This window comes from Chlamydotis macqueenii, chromosome 1, assembly GCF_036417535.1.
Source record: "Chlamydotis macqueenii isolate bChlMac1 chromosome 1, bChlMac1.mat, whole genome shotgun sequence".
In the NCBI taxonomy this organism is placed as follows: domain Eukaryota; kingdom Metazoa; phylum Chordata; class Aves; order Otidiformes; family Otididae; genus Chlamydotis; species Chlamydotis macqueenii.
Window position 1 is genome coordinate 203,682,186 of NC_141556.1, and position 21,841 is coordinate 203,704,026.

General features: G+C 43.0%; 1 protein-coding gene across 2 annotated transcripts in view; it reads left to right on the forward strand.

Annotated features, from left to right (window-relative positions):
- The window catches only part of MTMR2 (myotubularin related protein 2), a 64,379-nt gene that overhangs the window by 13,467 nt on the left and 29,071 nt on the right, over positions 1-21,841 (forward strand). For both annotated transcript variants that reach the window (XM_086739611.1, XM_086739612.1), the window contains one exon: positions 8,374-8,479. In XM_086739611.1, the coding sequence (XP_086595737.1) occupies positions 8,374-8,479 (106 nt within the window). The remainder of the gene's footprint in view (positions 1-8,373; positions 8,480-21,841) is intronic.

A 21,841-nucleotide genomic window follows, 5' to 3' on the forward strand; every position in this document is an offset into this window, starting at 1 on the left:
TTTTGAAAAATACATATTTTTCTTTTCTTCTCTTTTCTTCCTTGTAGCTTGGAGCACCGTCCCACCCCAGCCTGGAGCTTGTTAGAAACCTAACTCCCCTTTTGTTCCTTTCATGAATACAGATCATTTTGGAGTTATCTTCCACGTGCTGATCAGAGGATATCGGTTCAGGCCTGTGGTAGCTGCTCTTCTTCCTGTTTTTTACTTTCTGGGTTGTTTGACTCATGAAAGCATGATCCTGTGGGCTGCTTGCTGTTATTAATTACATGCTGCATATTAGTTTGTCTTTGGGTGTTGGCTTTTTATTCTCAGAATCTTGCAAATATTTTAAACAGTCAGCCTATTGTTTAGCAAGTGCTCTACACACACTGTAGGCCTTTTGTGAATTTCTGTTTAAAAAAAAAAATAAAAGAATGACTAATGGAGCACGAACGGTGCTTGTGACACTGTAGTCCATTGTGTAACTATGGAGAGCAAAATTTGCATTCCTAGAAAAGCCTGTTCACGGTCAAAATATAGGACATTGTCTTTATGGCTCATGGGAAAACATGTACTACATATTCAGCTCGGGATGCTACTTAAAAGGATCAACTTTTTTAAAATGACATTTTCCTCCTGTGGAACATTGACGTCGGACTGAGAGCCGGCTTTTCTTGGCTACAGAAGTGAATCTTTTTCATTCAGGCAAGTGGCGTGGGGGTCGGCTGTACACATGCACAATGATTTGTTTGCTGAAATGGCTTCTTTTTAGGATGTTGTTAAGCTCTGACATTGCCAGCCCTTTTTAATGGAGAGGGTACGTTATATTCTATAACTGTCTGCCTCCTCTGAACGACAGGGGAACCTGCCAGTTGGTGGTTTTCTTGCCTTCAAAAGCAGTTTTGTTTATGCCTGCCCCACCCCTCCCAGATTGTTACAGGTCAAGCAGAGGTTAAAGTGGGATCTTTAAATGTTTAGAAAAATTGTGAGTTCCATGTACTTCTGAAATGTTGCATTTTTGTCTGTCCTGCGCATGCTTAAAACAAGGGTACTGGGTGTTCTGGGAGGGTAAGGGTGTGTCCCATGTATGGTGTAAGTAGTTTCTTTCGGTGCTTGTTGTCTAAGTAGAATAATCCTGTTTTGATTTTCTGTTTCGCAGTGAAGAATTAAGTCACTCCTCGCTGGAGATACTACTCCTTTGTCCATCCATGTAAGCTTTTCAGGAGAGGGGTTACCTGTTATTGTGGGCATGCGCAGCACCGAGCCCTGCGGAATTCTTGGCTTGGGAGAGGTGGTGTTAAGACATTAAAATTTAATTTACAGCGCCAGAGCCTGTTAAGACCCTGTGGCGGAGGGGAAGCCAGCACGGAGTGCCCAGCTCCTGCTGCAAGGCCTTGGTTCGGTCAGATGCCGGCTGTGCTTTCAAGTGCTTGCTGAAAGAGGGATGTACGAGCAGCTTCTGAGTACCCTTAGGTGTATGGATATATACAGATAAGGACTATGGGGACCACTTAGCGCACATCCACAGACAGCTGCTGTAAGTAGCAGATCCTGATGTGGGCAGCAGCTGGATTTCCCAGGCCAGTTCAGCCAGTGCTAGCCAGGACAAAGTCATATTCATAGGGAACAAGCACTGGTTTGTTTCCCTCTGCTCTGATGTGACCCAAATTTTTTTTCCAGTATTTTTGCTTCTCTGAAAGAAACAGGAGTGTTGAAAATATTGAGGAAGGAGAGTTGTTGGCTTGAGTTTGGGAAGGGAGCTCAATACCTCTGTGGCACTATACTTTTAAGAGAAGTGCCCAAGTGCTGCAGGTGCTCCTATTCATGACCCTGTTGTAAATTTGAACCAGTTGGATCCTGCTGTCTTGGCATCTGAAACTTCTGAATTAAATTGTATTTGCCACTCGTCATTATTAATTTGCAGTTTTCACCTTGTTTAATTAGGAACGTACATAATGAGAAACTTTTGCAAAAACAGGAAGAGAGGAAATGGAAATTTGCCCTCTGCAGTGTTTTTCTCATTTATGACCTCTGTGACTGAAACTGTATTGCCCGGTGGTGCATTTTATCACCTGTTTTCCGTGTCAGTTCGGTGACTACTGAAACAAAAAGTTCAGTTTGGAACAGAAGAAGTGGTGCGAGCAGCTCATGCCGATTCGTGTCTGAGTAATTGGCACACCTCTGCAAGCAATGTACTTGTACTGGCAGGGAAGGAATATTCATAAAGAAGGTGCTGGAGAGCTGACTTTGTCATCACTGACTGCATTTTGCTTGTGTTATTTATAGGAGTGAGCCAGGTCAGTGTTTTAAGATGTTCGTACAAGGTGGTGTCCTCGAGCCCTATCTGTATGCTGCGAATAAAAATGGCATATTTTCCACAGATATATTTTCCTCCTTTCCCATCAGTTTTTCACAGAGTTCTGGGTGCTAAACTCAGACACAAGTCATGGATATTTATTTTTCAAATTTTTTTTCCCTTTTTGTCTTTTTTTAATTGAGCAGGACAAAAGTCTCTTCCTCACTTTTCAAAGTCTGAACAAGTGTCTTCAGAAATTGACAATAGTTTCTTAGGGAGTTGCTACCCATAGAATTACAGAGTGGTTTGGGTTGGAAGGGACCTTGAAAGATCATCTGGTCCAACCCCCCTGCCATGGGCATGGACATTTTTCACCAGACCAGGTTGCTCAAAGCCACATCCAGCCTGACCTGGAACACTTCCAGTGATGGGGCATCCACAGCTTCTCTGGGCAACCTGTGCGTCACCGCTTTCATTGTAGCCGATCCCCTTCTGCGTAGGACTTTTTTCTTATCTTTAGGAAGGCATATATGTCTATACTCTTAATGTTCTTGCTGAAGGAAGTGCAGCAGAAGGAATATATGTGTATATTTTTAATGTTCTTGCCAAACAGAAAGAGGCACACCTTTAAGATTCTTGCTTGGAAATGACTGTTCCCAGCAGTTACAAGCTAGGATTATTTAACTGGACCATCCCTTAATGTCATGACCTTTGACTCAAGTTTTGCTGGAAGTTGTTGTGAAAGTTTTGTGTGGTATGTGAAATCGATTGTCATGACTTTCTTCTAAGATAAGAGTTGTATAGTGTGGTTGTCCTTAGGCTGATGTTCACAGAACGCTCTTTGTAGAGATTGCTTAGGAGTTTTCCTTCCTGTGGAGGGTGGGGACAGAGAAGAGAAATATCCTCTTTTTGGAGTACAAAGAACGTTGTATTAAATTTCCTACAGTAGGGGTAAGGATACAGGGAGGAGAACTCACTCCTCCTTAATTGGTGCTTTTGTCTGCATCAGGTTAAAGTTGTGGGGCTTCACAGTTCGATTTGGGTGCTTCCTTTGCATCTTCTTGCTTGTCTTCTACCTGACCTGAGTTCACTGTGTTGTACTTGAACCCTTCTGTGCTAAAATTGCCGTCTTCAGAAGCTGCACTTGTGCTTTCTCCTGCCAGGGAATACTGCTGCTTATCTGCTCTAGGAAAGCAATAACTTCATATTCAAACTCTTTCTGTAACAGCTGGTAAAACAAATGATATCTACAGGTTTTTATTTATTTTCCTTGGCTTTCTTACACACCATGCTTTTTAGGTTGCAAGAGTCTGAGAGTAGAGATTGCCTCGGGTGGCTTTGACAGATGCCATTTAATGGCACTTTTTGAAGTGGCCTAAGACTTTATCGCTGCTTTCCCCCAAAATATTTCCCCTGCACCTTCATAGTTAAACAGGATAAGTTTGTGTGTATCAGACGCTTCTGTTTGCAGCTTCTTTGCATTTTTGTGGACAGTTTAAGCTGAGCACACTGGCATACTTTCAATTCTGCTACGGATGCAGTAATACCTTTCAATTGCCTGAACAAGAATCACCAGAGGGCATCTGTCTGAGTCTGAAATATGTTTGAAAACCATCTGGCATGTTGTGGGATAATCTTAATAATAACAATGAATACTTTATCAGGAGTTGAGTCATTGTGCTTCGTTTCCATTGTAATTCTTTTATAGGTTGCATGTATGTATTCCATATAGCCAAGGGGATAATACTGCGTGCACATACTGTACAAGACCATTGTGCCGACAGCCCTCATTTGGACTCATTTATCATTCAAAATCTGCCCATAAGAAATATATTTAAATAATAAAAATAATTACTAAGATGAAAGACGTGTATCAGTGTTAATTGCATCCTAAACCTGTTTCCCACTTCTGCATGGGGAGAGAGGAAGGAGAGGAGTAAATGGGGATGGCAGTCGCAGGAGTAATGACTGCACTTTCCCTGGAGATGCTTTTGAATTATTTTAGGGGTCTCTTTTGGCACTTAACACAGACATCCGATAGCAAGGGTGATGCGGGACTGTCTGGGCCTGAAGGATGGGAAGAGGAGGAGGTCCTTGGTCTTCACAGGTTCCTCACAGGAACGTCTGCGCTCGCTGTCTTTCCTGTAGGAAGAGCTCAAAGTATTTTGTGATATGTTGTTTCCAAGGGATAATATTGTTAATATTAAGTATAATATCAATATAATAATATTAAATATTAAGTTTATTGAACCAGATCTTCAGCTGGCAGTGACTGGCACAGCTCCAGTGATTGTTAAAACTTGCTGAAATCTGGCCGGACCGGCCTGTGTTCTCAAGTGTTTGTCACGTGTCCCCGAACCCAGCAGTTACGTCTGCCCATCGTGCCCTTGCCATCACTCGCATTTGCTCTGTGTCGCCTTACTGCTGTTGAGAATTTGTCCCTCTGAGAGCAGAGCATCCGTGGTGGGGTCTTCAGCATTTTAGGCTGTTACCAGCAGTCCCTCATCATGCTGCCAAAAGTATGGTACGAGGCAGCTTTAACTTTACATTGGCAAAAGCCGGGATAATGTGCAGAAGCTGTGTCAGAAGCAGGAGTAAATGGTTTGCCCAAGATGATGCAGAAGGGCTGATGGCAAAGCATGGACAGAGCTCTGGTTGTGTGTGGGCCTCCGGATACTCTCCCCCATGCAAAGACATACGAAACCGTGTGGTTTGAGATCTTTCCTTTTGCACTGGCAGCAGAGGAGAGCTCGAGATTGACTAGACCACTGAAGCTAATAAACTTCTCATGTGCGTGCAGGGACATCAGGTTAATTAGTTCGCAAAGCAGCGGAGCTGGAGTTGTGCAACTGCCTGAAAATGATAAGAGGAGGGAGCCGCAAGCCAGCAGCGTTTTGGTTGTCTACTCCTTCATTCCATCTCGGCTCCCTATAAATGATGGATGAGGAGAACAGAGGCGGCAAGCCAAACATGTGCAACCTATGCATCCTGCGCAGAACCGCATAATCCAAGCGGTATTGTTCACTGTGTGCAGGCGGTGCTTCCCAAAAGCTCACACTGCTGTTGCTGGAGGGAGGCTTCACTGACGGCTTCTGTGGGAGCGGAGGGGCGCTGGTGCGGGGAGCTTTTGAAAATGCACTTCTAAAATGCAAATGCTTTCCTTCATTAAAACTCACTTGAAGCCAAGCGTGATCAACAAACACAAAACGCTTTCACAACTCAGACATGCTGTGGATTATGGTTCTCCTTTTTTTTTTTTTTTTTCTTCTTCTTCCTGCATAAAGCAGCTTGTCTCTCAGCCTGCTGAGGTGAAATTAATTAACTATTTAATAAAAATCTTTGGTCAACAATTATTAGATAATCGTTGCTTGTATATTAGGTAGACACTGAGAATGTACAAGCGCAGATGAATTGTGTAAGCAGAGAAAATGGTGAAATTTTGATCCTTTTGTTAGCACTTTCCCTGCGTGGGAGCTGTTAAGAGCAAGTTAGACAGACAGGTCTCTGGAGTTGTTTGGGTGTAGCTTGTCCTGGCTTGGACGGAGAGACTGCATAGTCCATTAAACTTTTCCAGGCTTTCCAGCTCCCTTTTCTGTGACTAAAGGATGTGAAATTCTTGATGCAAATGCTTCTATTACTGTGCTCAGTGGTTTAGCGATGGTCACTCAGTGAGTAAGCAGTCCGCGTGATGCACAGAGGCCAGGTTAGCTGCTGCTGTGTCCCTTGCTTAGTTCTTTATACCTGTGCTAAATGACCTGTAAACTCAGCAGAATACACAAACTTCTGGGCCCTGAAAGGGGAAGGTGCTATAAGGCATGGCTTCTGGAAGCTTACTCTGCACCTCTGGCTCCCCTGGCTGGAGCTGGCGTGGGAGAAGGCGCAGTGGGGATGCAGGGACGAGAGTCAGAGTTGTCACCCGTGACAAATGCATCTGTAGGATCTGCTTGCTCTTCATTGATAACTTTAAGTACCACCTTCTTCTGGGTTGCTGTAGTAAACTGATGCTGCTTTGTGGAATGATTAAGTCTGATTTTTTTTTTTTTAACATGCTTTTAAAATCAAATTAATTAAACAGTTGCAAACACAAGGGGGAATGCTTGGAAGAGGAAGGCTGACCATGAAGAAACCAGACTGAAAGGAGTTTCAAGGGAACACACTCAGAAGTCTGAGCTCCTTTAAGTAAACTAATGTACAAATGTGGTTTAGTGCTAAGCCTAATTTAGCATGCCTGCAGGCTGCTGTGCGCAGAAGTGCTCTCAGCCTTCCTCATCATCTCCAGATACAGATTCCCTCCCTCTCCGTGCACTGCATCTGGTGATTTATACAGCCATGTAATGAATCCAATCAGCCCTATTATCCAGCAGAAGACTCTCTTCATGTTTATTAATAGTTTACTGCCCCGGCAGATCAGCAAATTGAACCGTGCATCCCCTGATGCTTGTCCAGCGCACTGGAGATGGCAGCGGTGTGCAGCCCAGATTGAGAGAAGGAGGAAGAGAGTGGAACATGAGCAGCCCGTTCAGCAGCAGTGTACACTTTATATCAATTTTGTCGTAATGTGACACTGTACAAATTCCGTGTATGTGTGAGGCCCTTTGATCTGGAAGAGTGGGAGGCTTTGTAGATTCAATTCTTCTTATTTTAGTGCAAGATTATTTTCTGCCGGGGACGGAGACTCTGGGGCTGTTGCAGTGTGAGCAGCACTGTGTGCACAAGTGCCACTGTCCATCCAAAATTACGTGAGTTTACCTGGCAACCCTGCAAGAGTTGAGCAAGTTGGAAAGCTGAGTGATTAGCTATTGAGCCGTGTACAACAGATGGATTCAGTGGAATTGTGCTGTTCAATTGGCACACCAATATAATTTATTTTAAATAATTTTTTACTGTTCCCAAAGGTTCCATTTCTAAATTTCTACTTTGTGCAATGGAAGAGTTGCCAATGCTCTTTAATCCTTGGAGAGAAAGAACTGACTCCCAGCAAGAGCTGAATTTTGCTGTAGTCCTTCATGTTTTTAACGCTGCCTGTGTAGTACTTCGCCAAATTATGAAGAATAGAAATAAAAAGGGAACATTATGGCCTTTTGATGACTGTTTACCAGCAGCAAAACAGTTTTCAGACAATTAACGGATCTCCAGGTTCTTTGGAAGCTCAGGTATAGCTCTTTCTAGGTTGTCATGTGTCTAATTAATACAGCTGGTAACAGTAATATTCCTGCTGGTATTCTGCTTTGGCCAAGGCTAGGCTTGCAAGCCCTATAGCTGATCTGTAAGAGTGGCTTTACACGCAGGTAAAACCTTTCTGGGGTCGGTAGAAGTGTGGGAATTAATTAGCACAGGTAGTGTTTGCTGCTGACCTGTGGCTTCAGGGAGTAACGCCGTACCATGGAGGATCTTTCTTACAGTCATCTGGGGTTTTAAAAGCATTATTATTGAACGCTAATTTTAAGCAATTATGGTTCTAGGAGAGGCTGCAGCATAAATATACTATAAAATAATCTTATTTTAATTGCTTACAGCTATACTAGGAAAACTGTGTAGAAAAATAAAAAAAAAAAATTGTTTTGCTTTGTTATTTAGCAAATCACACTTTCTACCATGAGAGGGGTATGCTAGGAGAGTCTTTTTAATTCTCCTGAGGGTTGTACTTATACCTGAAGGAGGGAAGTTATGTGTGATGGAAAAAGTTTGTATTCTGAATTTCTTCCACTGCTGTAAAGCTGTGGTTGGAGTTGTGCTGGCGTGCGTTCAGGAGTCCGTCTGTTTCCATCCCCTTGCAGCGCACTAATATCTCCCATCTGAAAGCCCTAAATGGGGGCCCTTGGTTTCTCTGATTTAAGATTTGATCAAGCTTGTGATCATGATAATGTTGGCTCAGTCTGAGCGGAGATTTGGTAACGAATTGTGTACGCTTTGGTAATCCATGGCAACAGCAGGTAAAACAGGTTCTCTTAGACCACTGCTGAGGGCTGGATAACTGAGAATGGGAAGGGTGGAAGTGGTGGAAAATGCCCGATATGACTGCAGCGAGTGGTCGTACTCGTCAGCTTTTGAGCGTTCTTGAGCAGGGTTTTGATACACTGTGGTGTTTCTCTTTACAGCGCTTCCACTTCTCACTCGGACCATTCCACTCACACCAAATCTGCTTCTGCTGTATCATCTGACTCCGTCTCCACCTCAGCAGACAACTTCTCTCCAGATTTAAGGGTATGTATGTTTTGTCTTAAGAAAGAAAAAAATACATCTATTGTGGCCTTCTTCAGAGGACATTTCTTGCTCCTGTGAGTTTGGATATGGTACAATGTTTTCAGCTTTCGGATTAATACCAAATTTTATGTAACCACAGCATGAAAGGACCCAAAGTCAAACAGGTGAAATAGAAATTTAAGTTTAATCTCTACCATATTATTTCTTTTTTTCATGAAGTTGTGCAGCTGATTCTGCACCCACACTTAGAGATGAATTTTCAGAGGAACTCCATTTTCTTTCAAGTGCTTTAAGTGAGTGAAATCCTCAACCTGACAGTTGTATATCCTTTTTTTTTTCCTGTTGTGTGTGTATATGAGATGTTCCCTCTTGAAAACTCCTGCTTGTTTGTAAACACTGAGTCCTTGGAAGTATCTTCTTTCAGAGAAAGATTGCTGTCTCCAAGCTGATAAAATAATCTTCCATCACAATAAACTGCTCTGACATAAAAAGGTTCAAACAAGACTCTTTTAAGTCTGTTATTAGATTTGTTAATTAGAAATCGAAAGTTCTAGTACAGTGTCCCAGGAGTTTCAAAAGCTATCTGTGTGTTCCCCTTATGAAACTAAGGGGTTTGCTGATACACCCTTGCTATAAAAAAAAACATCCCTGAGTGTAAAACTGTTGATATTGGTATGTTCTAGTAATGACTTTTAGCATTTCTCAGCTGTGGTTGCACATCTTGGTAAAATCTTAATACAGAAAAATTGCATAAAATCTTCTAAATGCAACAGTAATTCCTTTGACAACCATTGTAACTTTTTTTTTGTCCTGGGAGTGTTGTCTCAGTAGTCTGTAATTAATAACAGAAAGTCAGCCTGTTTGTAAGTGGCAAGAACGTGAATGTTTCTTTCTGAAGGCAGCTTATTAGCCAGTATTAAGCTAAGATTTGAAAAGGAATCAATAGTTCATGTGTAATCTGCTGATAGTTTACACATTTTATCTGTGGATACAAAAAATCTTCAGAACACATCTAGGTAAAGTAGTATGTATTAGGTCTGAAGTTTTTCCCCCATGAAGTTGGGGTGTTAAGTTACTCCAGTGTACAGAAAACACAGTTTTTAGGCTGAGGCTAAGTGATTCATCGATACAAATGTACATATGATTGCAAATACTGCTGCAACTGTAACTGTATAATATAAAAATAAATTTTACACAAACTTATTTTCTTATTTAACTTTTTTACTGAAGTTTGCATAAGTGGGTTTCTTTTTCCAGTTCCAATGCACAACTCAACTGCCTTTTCACAGTTTTTTCAGCACTTGAGATCATTACCTTTACAAGGAGAGAACAACGCAACATTTATTTTCTAGAATCAAGGTTGTCTTGCCTTCCTGCTGGTTAAGTTGGCTCAATATATTTTCCTTGTAACCCTGATTGCATCTTGTAACTCTTTCCCTTCTTTTGTCACTTTGTCTGTGTGAATTGTAAGCTGTCTGGGCAGGGATTTCTGCTCCCCTGGATTTGTCTGGTTCCCTGTCCAACAGGGCCTCTGTACCTCAGTCAAAAATAATGTCTGCGGAAGAACGTTCACTTAGCTGCATGATACATTTTTCAGGCACAAGATGCTTATGTAGTGTTTACTCTGGAGGCCATGAGAAGCCCACTTCTTTGTGCCACAGTTCCTGTAATTTGCAGAGTGACTTCTTCGCAGCTTGCCTTCTTCTTTTTTTATTTCTAAGCAAACTAAGGTTCTGCCTCGGCTTGCGAAATGCTTCTTGCTCTTAACCGGCATCAGCTCTGTGGGGCATGGATTCAGCATAAGCCTGCCACGCTGCACCTGAAGCTTGCTCTTGCAGGAGGTGCTGTGGGTGGCTGGGATGCTGTCATGTGTAGACATAAAGCTGCTTCTTCCCTTTACGGTTGAGTGGCTGCTTGTTGATGGTAGGCAACAAGGGGGATCCAAAATCCCCTTTGGATCACTCTGCAGACATGCCTTTAAAGCTCCTGCTGATTGGCCTGCAGAAAATGTGTTCCCATGGTCCTGCTTGTGTTAGGGTATAGTGAGAAAGGGACAGTTTCCACTAGTACAGGTTGACTTTAGCTTTTCTGGAGGAATTAATGCATTAACCATTTTTCTCTTTATTCCTGAGTGTTTGATGCTGGAGAACAAGCCTGGGAGGTGGGATGGAGACCTGTTCTCTACCTGTGGACAGCCTCTTGTGTTGGTATTGCCAGTGCAACCGCAGTCCCACGATTAATCGCTGTCGGTGCTAGTGCATTCCTGTTTGCTCCCTGGGCTTGTTCTTGAAGCCTAGTGCTAGCTCCTAAATGAAAGATGTATTCTGAGTGTTGGTCAGCTAACAGTGATTTCTTTCAGGTCTTGAGGAGAACTCATCTCTCTGCGTTTATCATTCTTTGTCCAGTTTTCTCCAAATTAACGTCTCTATCATGACGTTTTGGCAAGGTTCTTTTTAAAGTCAGTTCTGTGAGGGATTTTTTTCAAGGTCCTGATTGTTCTTACTACTTTGTTTGATCTTTCTGAGATGTGACCTTGCCTTTGATATTGCAGATTACATCATACCGTTAACTGATACAGTTGCATGAGTGTTCTCTGTTCTAGCCCTTTCCTTACACGCCTGAGCATCTTGTGCAACTTTGGTGCAAGACAGCACAAACTTCCACCTCTTAGCAGGTACTGAGATTTGAGCTAAGCACCTTATTTCTTCTGAAGACCAAAAGAAATCCCACATTGTTCCTGGAAAAGAGAATAAGCCCAGAAGTGGGAACTAATGCATTTTGTGGTAACTCTGTGGTATGGGAGACAAGTGCCTGGGCTACATGGTGTTCTCACAGGAAGGTGTTGCATCAGTTAGCTTTAAGAGGCTGAAAATAAGCTTTTCAAGATTTTGAAGTGGATCTGCCAATTATGGGATTATGCTCTTGATGTGTATTTAAATTTTCCTTGCTAGAATGAATAGCTACGTGGATCCATCATCACTCCTACCTCTACTTGGTGTCTGCCTCCGCGTGTGCATTGACTCAAATTTAGGAATTAAATTTCTCTGATGATGGAAAAACACTTTGTAATAGCTACAATTAGCACTCTCTTTTTCTGTGGGGAATTTTTAGAAGAATAGTAGGCGTCCATTGGGAGGAGGGAACCAGGGAGAGGACTCATGTAATTTCTTGCAGTCTGTGCCTGCAGTTTTCTTTTGGAGTGCAATTAACACTCTGTGTGTGTGCGCGCACATGTGTGTAATGAGGTAAATGAGACAACCACTGGGGATTCCTGATGAGTGCATGTGCAGTATTTTTCCTAAATCTTTCTCCAAACTATTTAACAATAACCTTTATGAAGTTTTGGCTTTTTTTTTAAATGTATATTGAGCATTTCAGTATCTGGAACTAAGATTAAATTGCTTTACCACTACAATTTATAGAATTTTCACTTCATAAACTAACTCTAAATAAGTTTTGGCTGCTTCAGTTAGATCCATAAGAAAAAAAAAAGAAGTAAAAAAACCCCAAACTTGCACAGAAAAACAACAAAGCAGTATTAGGTTCTCCCCTCCACCCCCTTCCTGATCTCAAATCTGAAGCTGTTTAGAATTGATTTAGGGAATGCACTTTTTCAGGGAATTTTTAGCAAGTACGCTGCCATATGTTTTAACATAAGTTATAGATCAGGCAAGGAGAGAGTTGAAGTAGTTGAAAGTGAAAATGAGCTGGAAATTCATAGATGCTTTGTAATTTGGGATGATATTTTAAAAATACCTTAAAGCCAACATTGCCAAAGGGATTGAGGTGCATAAATATCTCTTACAGATCTAGGAGTTGGTGGTTACTAAAGTACAGTGAGATATTTGCTCCTAAGTCCTATAGGTGGTATTTTCTCTTGCGCCTGTGGGCAGAGATGTCTCGTGCAGTTTATAGTACTACTTTGAAGTCTTCTTGCTAATGCTCTAGCTTTTATTGGTGAGGACTTTAATTTTGAGTTAGCTGTTGATTTATAGGATAATGCCTGAAGTTCACTGCATTCAGCACTTTGGAGAAGCTGTCGTAAAGGGTGGGATCCCTTCCATCTGCAGCTGAGAAGCAGTGGCTATGGAGCGGAGCCTGTTGCCCCTTCCCTTCAGAACAGTACCTTTGCCTGAAAATTTGCTAAGGTCTGTTGTGCTTGGTTTTGGACTGTATATGGCAAAAACCTGAACCAGAGAATGGAAACTCATGTGTTGGCTTTCTTATGTTGCTTCTTGCTTCTAGTCCGTTCTGTGGACAGAGGAAACCAGTGCAGCAGACCCATACATCACCTGCTTAGCTGTGCAGCCTTCAGAAAAAGTGATTCAGATCTTTGTTCTTGGCATTGCTGTTTGTGGTCACTGAATAATTCTCCTCTTTGAGGGCAGCAGTAAGATCCACAATTCCTGATATTGCTTTGAGGTCTAGCAAAATATTGTAAAAGCATGTGTCCCAACCTCCGTGCTTGTTTGCTCCCTCCGTAATAATTTTCTCCTTTAATACATGCGGAATCAGTGGATTTGCAGGGGGTTTATATATGGGATGTAAAAGCATTATTGTAGCATGCTCAGGACTCGAAGACTGGAAAAGAGAAGAAACAGGGCTGCTTGCGTACCCTTAATTTGTTATCCTTTGTGTGTATGGTTTGAGACTGTAGACAAGCCCATGTGGTTTATTTTATAAGATATGTAAGTGATGCGTGACAAAAGGTACATGAAGGAGCCTTCTCCTTCCAAGACAGTGAATGGATGCAATTGCTGTCTCCTTAGGTTTTCTGGATGAAATCAGTCTGAGCAAGTCTGCATTCAAGCTAACCAACCACAATTCCTTTGCGATCGATGGAAAGAAATACGTCATTTACCATCTGATTTATCTCTGCTTTCAGGAAAATGCCCACACTAGGTGAGAACATCATGTAGCTGAGCTAGAGAAGTCATCACTCCAGGATGTTGTGAACAGTATTTGAGGGGCAGCAACTGGTTTCTCAGACTGAATCCCAGCTTTAGCTGTGCTCCAGTAAAGGTGTAGTTTTGTCTCATTTGAAAACCTACTGGGTTTCTCCTGTGAATATGAAGAGAGTTCCGGGTAATTTCTCCAGATGTAAACCTCTAAAATGGAGGTAAATCTTCAGGTGTTATTGGGCAGGATTAACTGATATGCCAGTCACTGACTTTGCCACCTTTTTGTTACTTTATTCTGGCTTTAGTGCGAAGTGGCTTACACTGGTTTTATGTAGAACATATATATTGGTAGTAGAAAAACATATTGAAGAAAGATGTGATTTTTTTTTTCTTCCCTCCCATCCTTTGCTGTAAATCACTAAAAGTAGCCTCAATGAGCTTTTCCATTGCTATCTCCCTGCCAACGCAGGAAGTGTGTCAGGCTTTGGTGATGTGTAACACATGTTCAACAAGAGCTGGGTTTAGAGAGCAGCATAGCTTTTTAAACTTTAAGCACTTGTTTAAGCAATGTTTTTTACTTTGACTTTTAAGGGATTTTTCAATGCTAGTTTGGAAGCACTAAATCAAGAAAAAAACCTCTGCCGAAGCACCTCCAGAGTAGACTCTGCCCTGCCAGTCAGCTCCATCCTCGCTTAACAATGTTTGGGGATAAATATTCCTGTTTGGGACTGGCCCTTGACTCTTTGCATGGGACTGCCCGTAAGAAGACTAGTTCATAGCAAATGCAAAGATGGCTTCTGTGATGTGAGCTTTCCTTCCCAGTGCACTGGACTGCAGCTGCTATTAAATTACAGACCATGTTGCACCAGCCAGCAGATGGTGAAGGTAATTGACCTGTAGTCACAAAAGCCTTGGCTGGATGTGAGCCGGTGATACAGCAGTGAAATTAAATAAACAGTTCATCTTTTTACTGTCGCTCTGTGAAGACTTGACCATATGTGTTTCTCGATATCATCACTCTGGGTTCAGTCATGTTCTCACACGGAGGTGCACCTCACGTTTTTGTGCGTGCACAGGAGCAGAAGCCATGCAGGCAGTGGTAGTCCTTACCTGGTCTGTGTGTGGTGTTTCCATGGGTCCCTTTGCACACAGGGCTGAAATCAAAAACAAATCCAAGAATGGGTGATGCTTTACATTACTGAAGGTATCAAGTAGAGGGACTTAAAGAGCAGCAGAGAAGTAGGAAAATCTTACAGGGAAAATATTTTAACGGTCTCAAAATTCTGATTTTGGCCATATGAGTTGTGTGTGCCCTTGGGAAATCGTTTCCCTTTCTTCTCTGGAGCATTAAGCTGAAGATGAATGAAGGCACAAAAGACTGGTTCTGGAGAATGAATGATGCTCTTGTCCCTAAGTGTGGTCATTCCAGGACAGCCCCATGAGTGACTGGAGTTTAGCCCCTGCTGTTGCCGTGTTTTTCTAGGACTCCAGTTTCCAGGACTGCAAATGCTATATATTTCATGAGAATTACAATATTTTTTTTCTTTTTAAGAGATGGAAAAATCTTGGTCCCCTCCCTGCATCTCTCCCCAGTAAGTTCTTTTCTGCACCTCCCCCTTTAAAGGAAACAAAAACACAGAGTAGCCAACCTCTGGGTTGCAAAATATTGATTTCATGCAAATTAGATGAGGGGAAAAGCCACATGCAGTCAGTTTTCTGTCTCCTTTACATGGAAATAATACTCCCTAAGTGCTCATCTAGTTGGAAGACAGCAAAGACAGCTAGCATCGCTAATTTTTCTTACATAGAAGTACCTGAATGTTTGAATATGAAGTAATGCACAGTGAAGGAAATCTCTGGAAGCATTTAAGATTGCCATCTATTAGGAATGGAAAGCTAAGAAGAATAAGCAAATGGCCTTCAGATGTTCCTCAAAAATATTTTCATCTCTTCCTAATCGACTGCCGTATTTCTCCTAGCTACAAAGTGCGAGAATTCTCCTTTTGCTGAGTTAAACTGGGTAAGAGGTGGCTTTTTTCCCCCCTTCCTTCCTTCCCCCGTCCCCACCCCCAGTTACAGTTTTGTAGACTGAAGCACAAATCAGGCAGGAATGAACAAGCACGGAATCTAAAAGGAGCACGCATATTTGTGATTGCATGCAGTACCTGCCAAGATTTGATTTTCTGTGAATGTTTTTGCACCGAATGAAGCATCTTTGTTCCCCTCTGTAGGATTGTTTACTCATTGTAATTACTTGTATCTTGAATCTATACCTTATTTATCGCTAAACTCCAAAGTGAAATTCTTGGTAACAGAGCCACTTTTCCGTGACTTATTTTAGTTAGTAGAATTTGTAACTCTCTGCTTGGTCAGAGTGTTTTTCTGTTACTTAATGCTGGTGATATGAACGTCACTGGACTTGTTTAACGCTTTCCTTGAAAATTTTAATTTCTTTTCCTGTATAAGTTGTTTGCTAAACAAAATATGGTCAAAATAAAGAAAGGATAGTCAGGCTAACATGCTGTACAAAGTTTTTGAGCAGCTAGTGGAGAACAGAGCCATTGTCGTTTGAGACATATGTGGAACCCTTGGCACTGGAGAAGGTTCTGTATTAAAAAATGTTGGACTTGTCTGAATAGATAATATCTGCAACCTTCTGTGCCAGGGAATGTTGCTGTGTTGAGTCAATGACGACTTTCTGTCAGAGCCTAATGAGGGAATTGTCTTGAGGCACCAAGCCATACAAACTTGAAGAGACAAGCCAGCCGTGGTTGAACAAGTGGCCCTCAACAATGTGTTCTTTTGAGCTTCTGAGCTTTGCCTTGTGCTTGTGCAGCAAGGGCCCAGGAGATTCACCAGCCCAGAGAGGCTGTTCTTCGTCACTGGACATTCAGGTCTGAGTGGAGAAGTACATCGTGGCAAAAAAAAAGCAGAAAACCCCGGGGAAACACTGCATAGTAGCTACTTCCTCCTCCAGAGGAGTTCCTTTGTGTTACCGTGGTGACTGTATTCCTTTTTTTTTTTTTTTTTCTTTAAATACACTTCAGCTACTTTGTAGACTTTCAAGACGGTGGTAAGTAAGCAAGTGATTTCTCAAGCCTTTTTATACTTTCTCAAAGAATGCATAGTAGGTAGAAATCAGTTTGTAATTTTTTTTTTCGGTTGAGTCAGTGATTTTTTTTGAGACTAGGAAAGCATGGTTAAAAGGCAGTTGTATGTGATTATTGTCTTTAGAGCAGTCTGATAGATGGTCTGTGGTCAGAACATTTTGTTGGTAACTTAAATGCCTCTTGTGTTGTTTTTTTAACCAAGCTAACAAGCCTTCTTTGGCTGAGTGCTCTTAGGAGCTGAATGGGCTTGATGTGATCTTTGGACAGTATATTTGATTCTTGATACAATTCTGAAATGACCCATGGGTCCATGGTGTTTTCTCTTTTCCCCTTTGAACTTCTAATATCCAAAAAGAAGACACAAACCATTTCTGTGCAATTAATGTCTTGCTGGTCTGAATGTCTCTAACATCAGACAACCATCTGGTCATAATCCTCAGAAAAGTCCCCATACCTCAGTCATGCACACATATTGCTCTTCTTTCCCGTAGTCATTCTGCTGTGGTATTCTTAATGATTCAAAAATAATCAACAAAGTCCATTTACTTGCTTGATGTGTGTTTTATTACATTTCCAGTAGGATACATAGCACATAAATCTTCTCAAAGTACCCTTGAAATGGCCATAAATGGCAGCTGAAAATCTCTGCGAAGTAACACAGTGTTTGCAGTCTGCAGGGCGATTTGTCAAGTACGCACGGCTACTGTTTTGCGGTCCTTCTAACTGAGCACGGAGAAGACAGAAGCATTTAAGCAGCAAAATGCTGGAAAAAATGTACCCTTTTTCCTGTTGTAAGAAATGTTTCGTTTAGAAAAGAAACCAATGCACCTATGCAAAATTATCCTAAATAAGCATATGGGGTCTTTGTTCTGCACATACTTGTGTCAGTTCTGCAGCTTCTGTCAACATCAGCTGGGCAGAATTAGACCTCCATGTTTTTTTCTGAGGTGAATGGAAAGAGCTTCTGTATCTGTTTTGTTTCAGAGATTTTTAGACCATCATTGGGGTGATGATAAATCTTGATACACTTGCGTAGTGGCACTGTCCTTTGTTGATTGACTTCTATGGCAACAGCCATGAAAGAGGAAAGGGATGGAGTGGGAGGGCAGTTCAGGGAAAGGAGTAGGTGAACATGGTCTGAGACTACCAGAAGGCATTTGAAAGGAGAAGAATATTGTTTACATAAGTGTATATATTTTGCTCTTGATTTACAAAATAAATAAATAAATAATCAAGCACGTAAAAATAATCCTATGTCTAAGCCTTTTGCAGAAAGGCTGACTTCCCTCCTGTCGTTCTCTGAAGGAGCAGAAAGGAGCCAGCTCTGGTGCAAAATCTGTCTGGTAACTCAGACCTATCCTACAAGCTGCGGAGTCATCCCTGTTTTAATGAAGTTCATGCAGTTTTTGGATCTGGCCTGGCTCGTCTGCTGCCTCTCTGCACAAAGTTTGAGCCTCTCTGCAAAGTACAGGTTGAGACTACTCAATTTTATCGGGATGTCCAGGAGATCAGGCACTGCTGCACTGGCTGCAGTGAAGCACGAGAGATGGGATTCACCCTGCCAGATCTGCACTGGAGTTACTTACCCTTGTTCTCAGCCTTCAGTGGGAAGAAAGGCACTCATCCTAAAGGTGAATCTCCTAGGTCTCCTGCTTTCCACTGAGGGAACAGAGCACCTAGGGTGACTAGCTCTGACATGTGTCTCCAGTTTTAGATGGAATGGATATTTCTGCAGTTTACTGACTGCCCTGCCTGCAGAGTGGCAAGAGTGCTGATTCAGGAGGGCATTTAATCCTGTGCCAGTCCTTGAGAGAAAGACATTAAAAAAAAAATGCAGAGGGGAGAGGAAAGCTTATAGATACATTAACTACAAGCAGAATATTCCTCAATAGTCCTTTGATATGTGAAGTATCAGACAAATGTTTTCCTGTAAAAGATGAAACCTTTCACTTGGCTGTTGAGTTTCAAATCTGTATTTCACCTCTAATTTGAAAAGCTACGTATTTTTAAAATATACTAATTCTATGCATATATTCTTGCACACACGCATGCACAACACACGCATTCTTGTTCCCACAGCGTATGTCCCGGCTGTTACTGCTGACCAATGCATGCTCATGAGGTAGATGTGCCAGACGTGTGCGTTTAGGGGCTGCAGATGCAAAGGAATTTTGTGTGTGTGTGTATAATGTTGGTCTGTACAGACAGGTTATATGTTTTTATGTCAAGGGACCAATTAGGAGACCAGCTTCCTGCTCTAGGAAACACAGAAGAGGACTGTCTGTAGCTGGAACAAAAGCTGCTCTGAGCTTGGAGAGCTCATCTTTTGAATAGAATCATAGAATGGTTAGGTTTGGAAGGGACCTTCAAAGGTCATCTCATGCAACCCTCCTGCAAGGAGCAGGGACATCTCCAACCAGATCAGGTTGCTCACAACCCCGTTCAACCTGACCTTGAATACTTTACATGTGTATTTTTCGTTTTTATCTAAGCAGTCACCCATGCATTGAGAGAACAGCCCTCACAGCACTTACCAATTTGCAGCTTAACTGGGGAGGTGTCCTGGAGGAGGCTTATCAAGGGATTGTTCTCACAGAATCATAGAAGCATAGAATGGTTTGGGTTGGAAGGGACCTTCAAAGGTCATCTCGTGCAACCCCCCTGCAAGGAGCAGGGACATCTCCAACCAGATCAGGTTGCTCAGAGCCCCGTCCAACCTGGCCTTGAATGTTTCCAGGGATGGGGCATCCACCACCTCTCTGGGCAACCTGTTCCAGTGTTCCACCACCCTCAGTGTAAAAAAATTTTTCCTAATATCTAATCTAAATCTATCTCGCTCTATTTTAAAACTATTACCCCTTGTCCTATTGCAACAGGCCCTACTGAACAGTCTCTCCCCGTCTTTCCTATAGGCCCCCTTTAGGTACTGGAACACGCTATAAGGTTTCCCCGGAGCCTCCTCTTCTCCAGGCTGAACAGCCCCAACTCTCTCAGCCTGTCCTCATAGGAGAGGTGCTCCAGCCTTCTCATAGTCTTTGTGACCCTCCTTTGGACTTTCTCCAACTGGTCCATGTCCTTCTTATGTTGGGGGCTCCAGAACTGGACACAGTACTCCAGGTGGGGTCTCACCAGAGCGGAGTAGAGGGGCGGAATCACCTCCCTCGACCTGCTGGCCACACTCCTCTTGATGCAGCCCCGGATGCAGTTGGCTTTCTGGGCTGCAAGGGCTCAATGCCTGCTCACGTTGAGCTTTTCATCCACCAGCACACCCGAGTCCTTCTCCTCAGGGCTGGTCTTGATCCGTTCTCCAGCCTGTGTTTGTGCTTGGGATTACCATAACCCACGTGCAGGACCTTGCATTTGGCCTGGCTGAACTTCATGGGGTTTGCATGGGCCCACCTCTTCAGTCTGTCAAGGTCCCTCTGGATGGCATCCCTCCCTTCCAGCATGTTGACAGTACCACACAGCTTGATGTTATCAGCTAACTTGCTGAGGGTGCACTCTATCCCACTGTTCGTGTCACCAACAAAGGTGTTAAACAGGGCTGGGCCCACCTCTTGTCATCGGTCTCCGCTTGGACATCGAGCCGTTGACCACCACTCTCTGAGTGCAGCCATACAGCCAATTCCTTATCCACCAAGTGGTCCATCCATCAAACCCGTGTTTCTCCAGTTTAGAGAGAAGGATGTTGTGTGGGACAGTGTCAAATGCCTTGCACAAGTACAGGTAGATGATATCCGTTGCTTGTCCCTTGTCCACCTGTAGATGGTGGAGACCTGATTTTGGGGAAAGGAATAATGCAGGAGCAAGAGGTCACAGCGTCATGTCATGCATGTCACAGCAGCACTGTGGCTTTATGAATAACAAATCTGTTCAAAATGTACAAATTAAGGTGGAGTGTGTAGGAGGTTACCAAGGAGAGATTAACTCGGGGGGTGGGGGGGGGAATCACAAAAAGAGTACATTTTAATTTTGTCTAAGCCAAAAAAGATTCTTTTTGTTCATTCTGATTGTGATTCAGGATAGGAGAATCTGTGCAGACTTGGGAAACTATTACATAGCAATTCAGTAACGCAAACCTGTTGTCTCCTTTGAAGCTGCATGGAGCCAAAAAAAACCTGACCTTTTTCTGTTTCAGGGCTCAAATATTCAGGAGAAAGAGTAGAAAAGAGTAACTGGAAAATGGCTGGGAGGGTACCTCAGGTGCTCTCTTCATGCATCTTTGTTACCTGGAGGCTTGTGCTGTGGATGGCAGTGTCCAGGGACAAGGTCACTCTCCCTAGTCAGTCCGGTTGCTCTCCCTCCCTCACCCTGGGTTTACACCCTGAGTTGCTCGTGTAGTCGCGCCCCAAGCCAGTCCTGGCAAAATGATCCAGGTTACGGAAAAACAACCATTAAAAAAGCCATTAAGCTAACCCTGGCGTCTTGTCTGAACTCGATACGGGAGCAGTTACAATGCTGGCAGATTGGGTAGGAGGAGGCAATCCTGGCTCGGCCTCAGCCTGCGCAGGACGCGTGCTGTCGTCCTGGCTGTGCAGCTCTGCTGGTAGGCAAACGCGCCCCAGGCAATACAAGAGGAAAACATGTCAGTCGTGCTCACAGGCAAAAGCAAACCCTGAATACAGAGTTTCACTGGGGTTTTCCTGCCTTGGGTGCTGTAGGTGGGAGGGCATCAGAGAGCTCTGCACCTTCAGCCATGGTAAGTGGGCTCAAGCTAACACAAGGTGGGATCCTGGAGTGAGAGAAGCAGTTGTTAAATGTGGCAAGCGTGGGTTTGTTCTGCCAAGTCACTGCTTGAGCAGAGAACAAAGGTAGGTGTGGGCATGGAGTCCTCACAGCCTCTCTGAGCTGAGGCAGGACTTGTGTTTAGCTGCTAAGGTACTTCCATCCCTCCCATCTCTGTATCCCAGAGAGCTGTTTTATCTGGAGGGAGAGCTGCTGGTGGGTGGAATGGGTTGATTGTGTTACTCGGTAAAAGAAGACAGAATTAAAGGTTATTCTGATGTGTAATGAAACTCCTAGTTTCCTCGGAGATTTAGTTACCAAGTATACTTTATGTGGGGAAAAGGTAAGGAAGACCTTGTTTGGGTTGGAGGCAAGGCAAAGTAGTCTACTGATTTTTGGTGGTTGTATTTGTTTCTTTCAGAAACCGCCTTAGTGATGTTTGTGACATACGGCCAGTGTGTGGCTCTACGTCAACGTGGTCCCATTCATAAGCAATGAGTTCTGCCCAGCTCTGGCTGTGACCTTCACTGCAGATCTCAAAGCTCTGTTTGTAACCACTGAACGATTTGAAAACCTGAGGCACACAGAGGTGAAATATTTCAGTTACAGATGTACATGGTACCTGC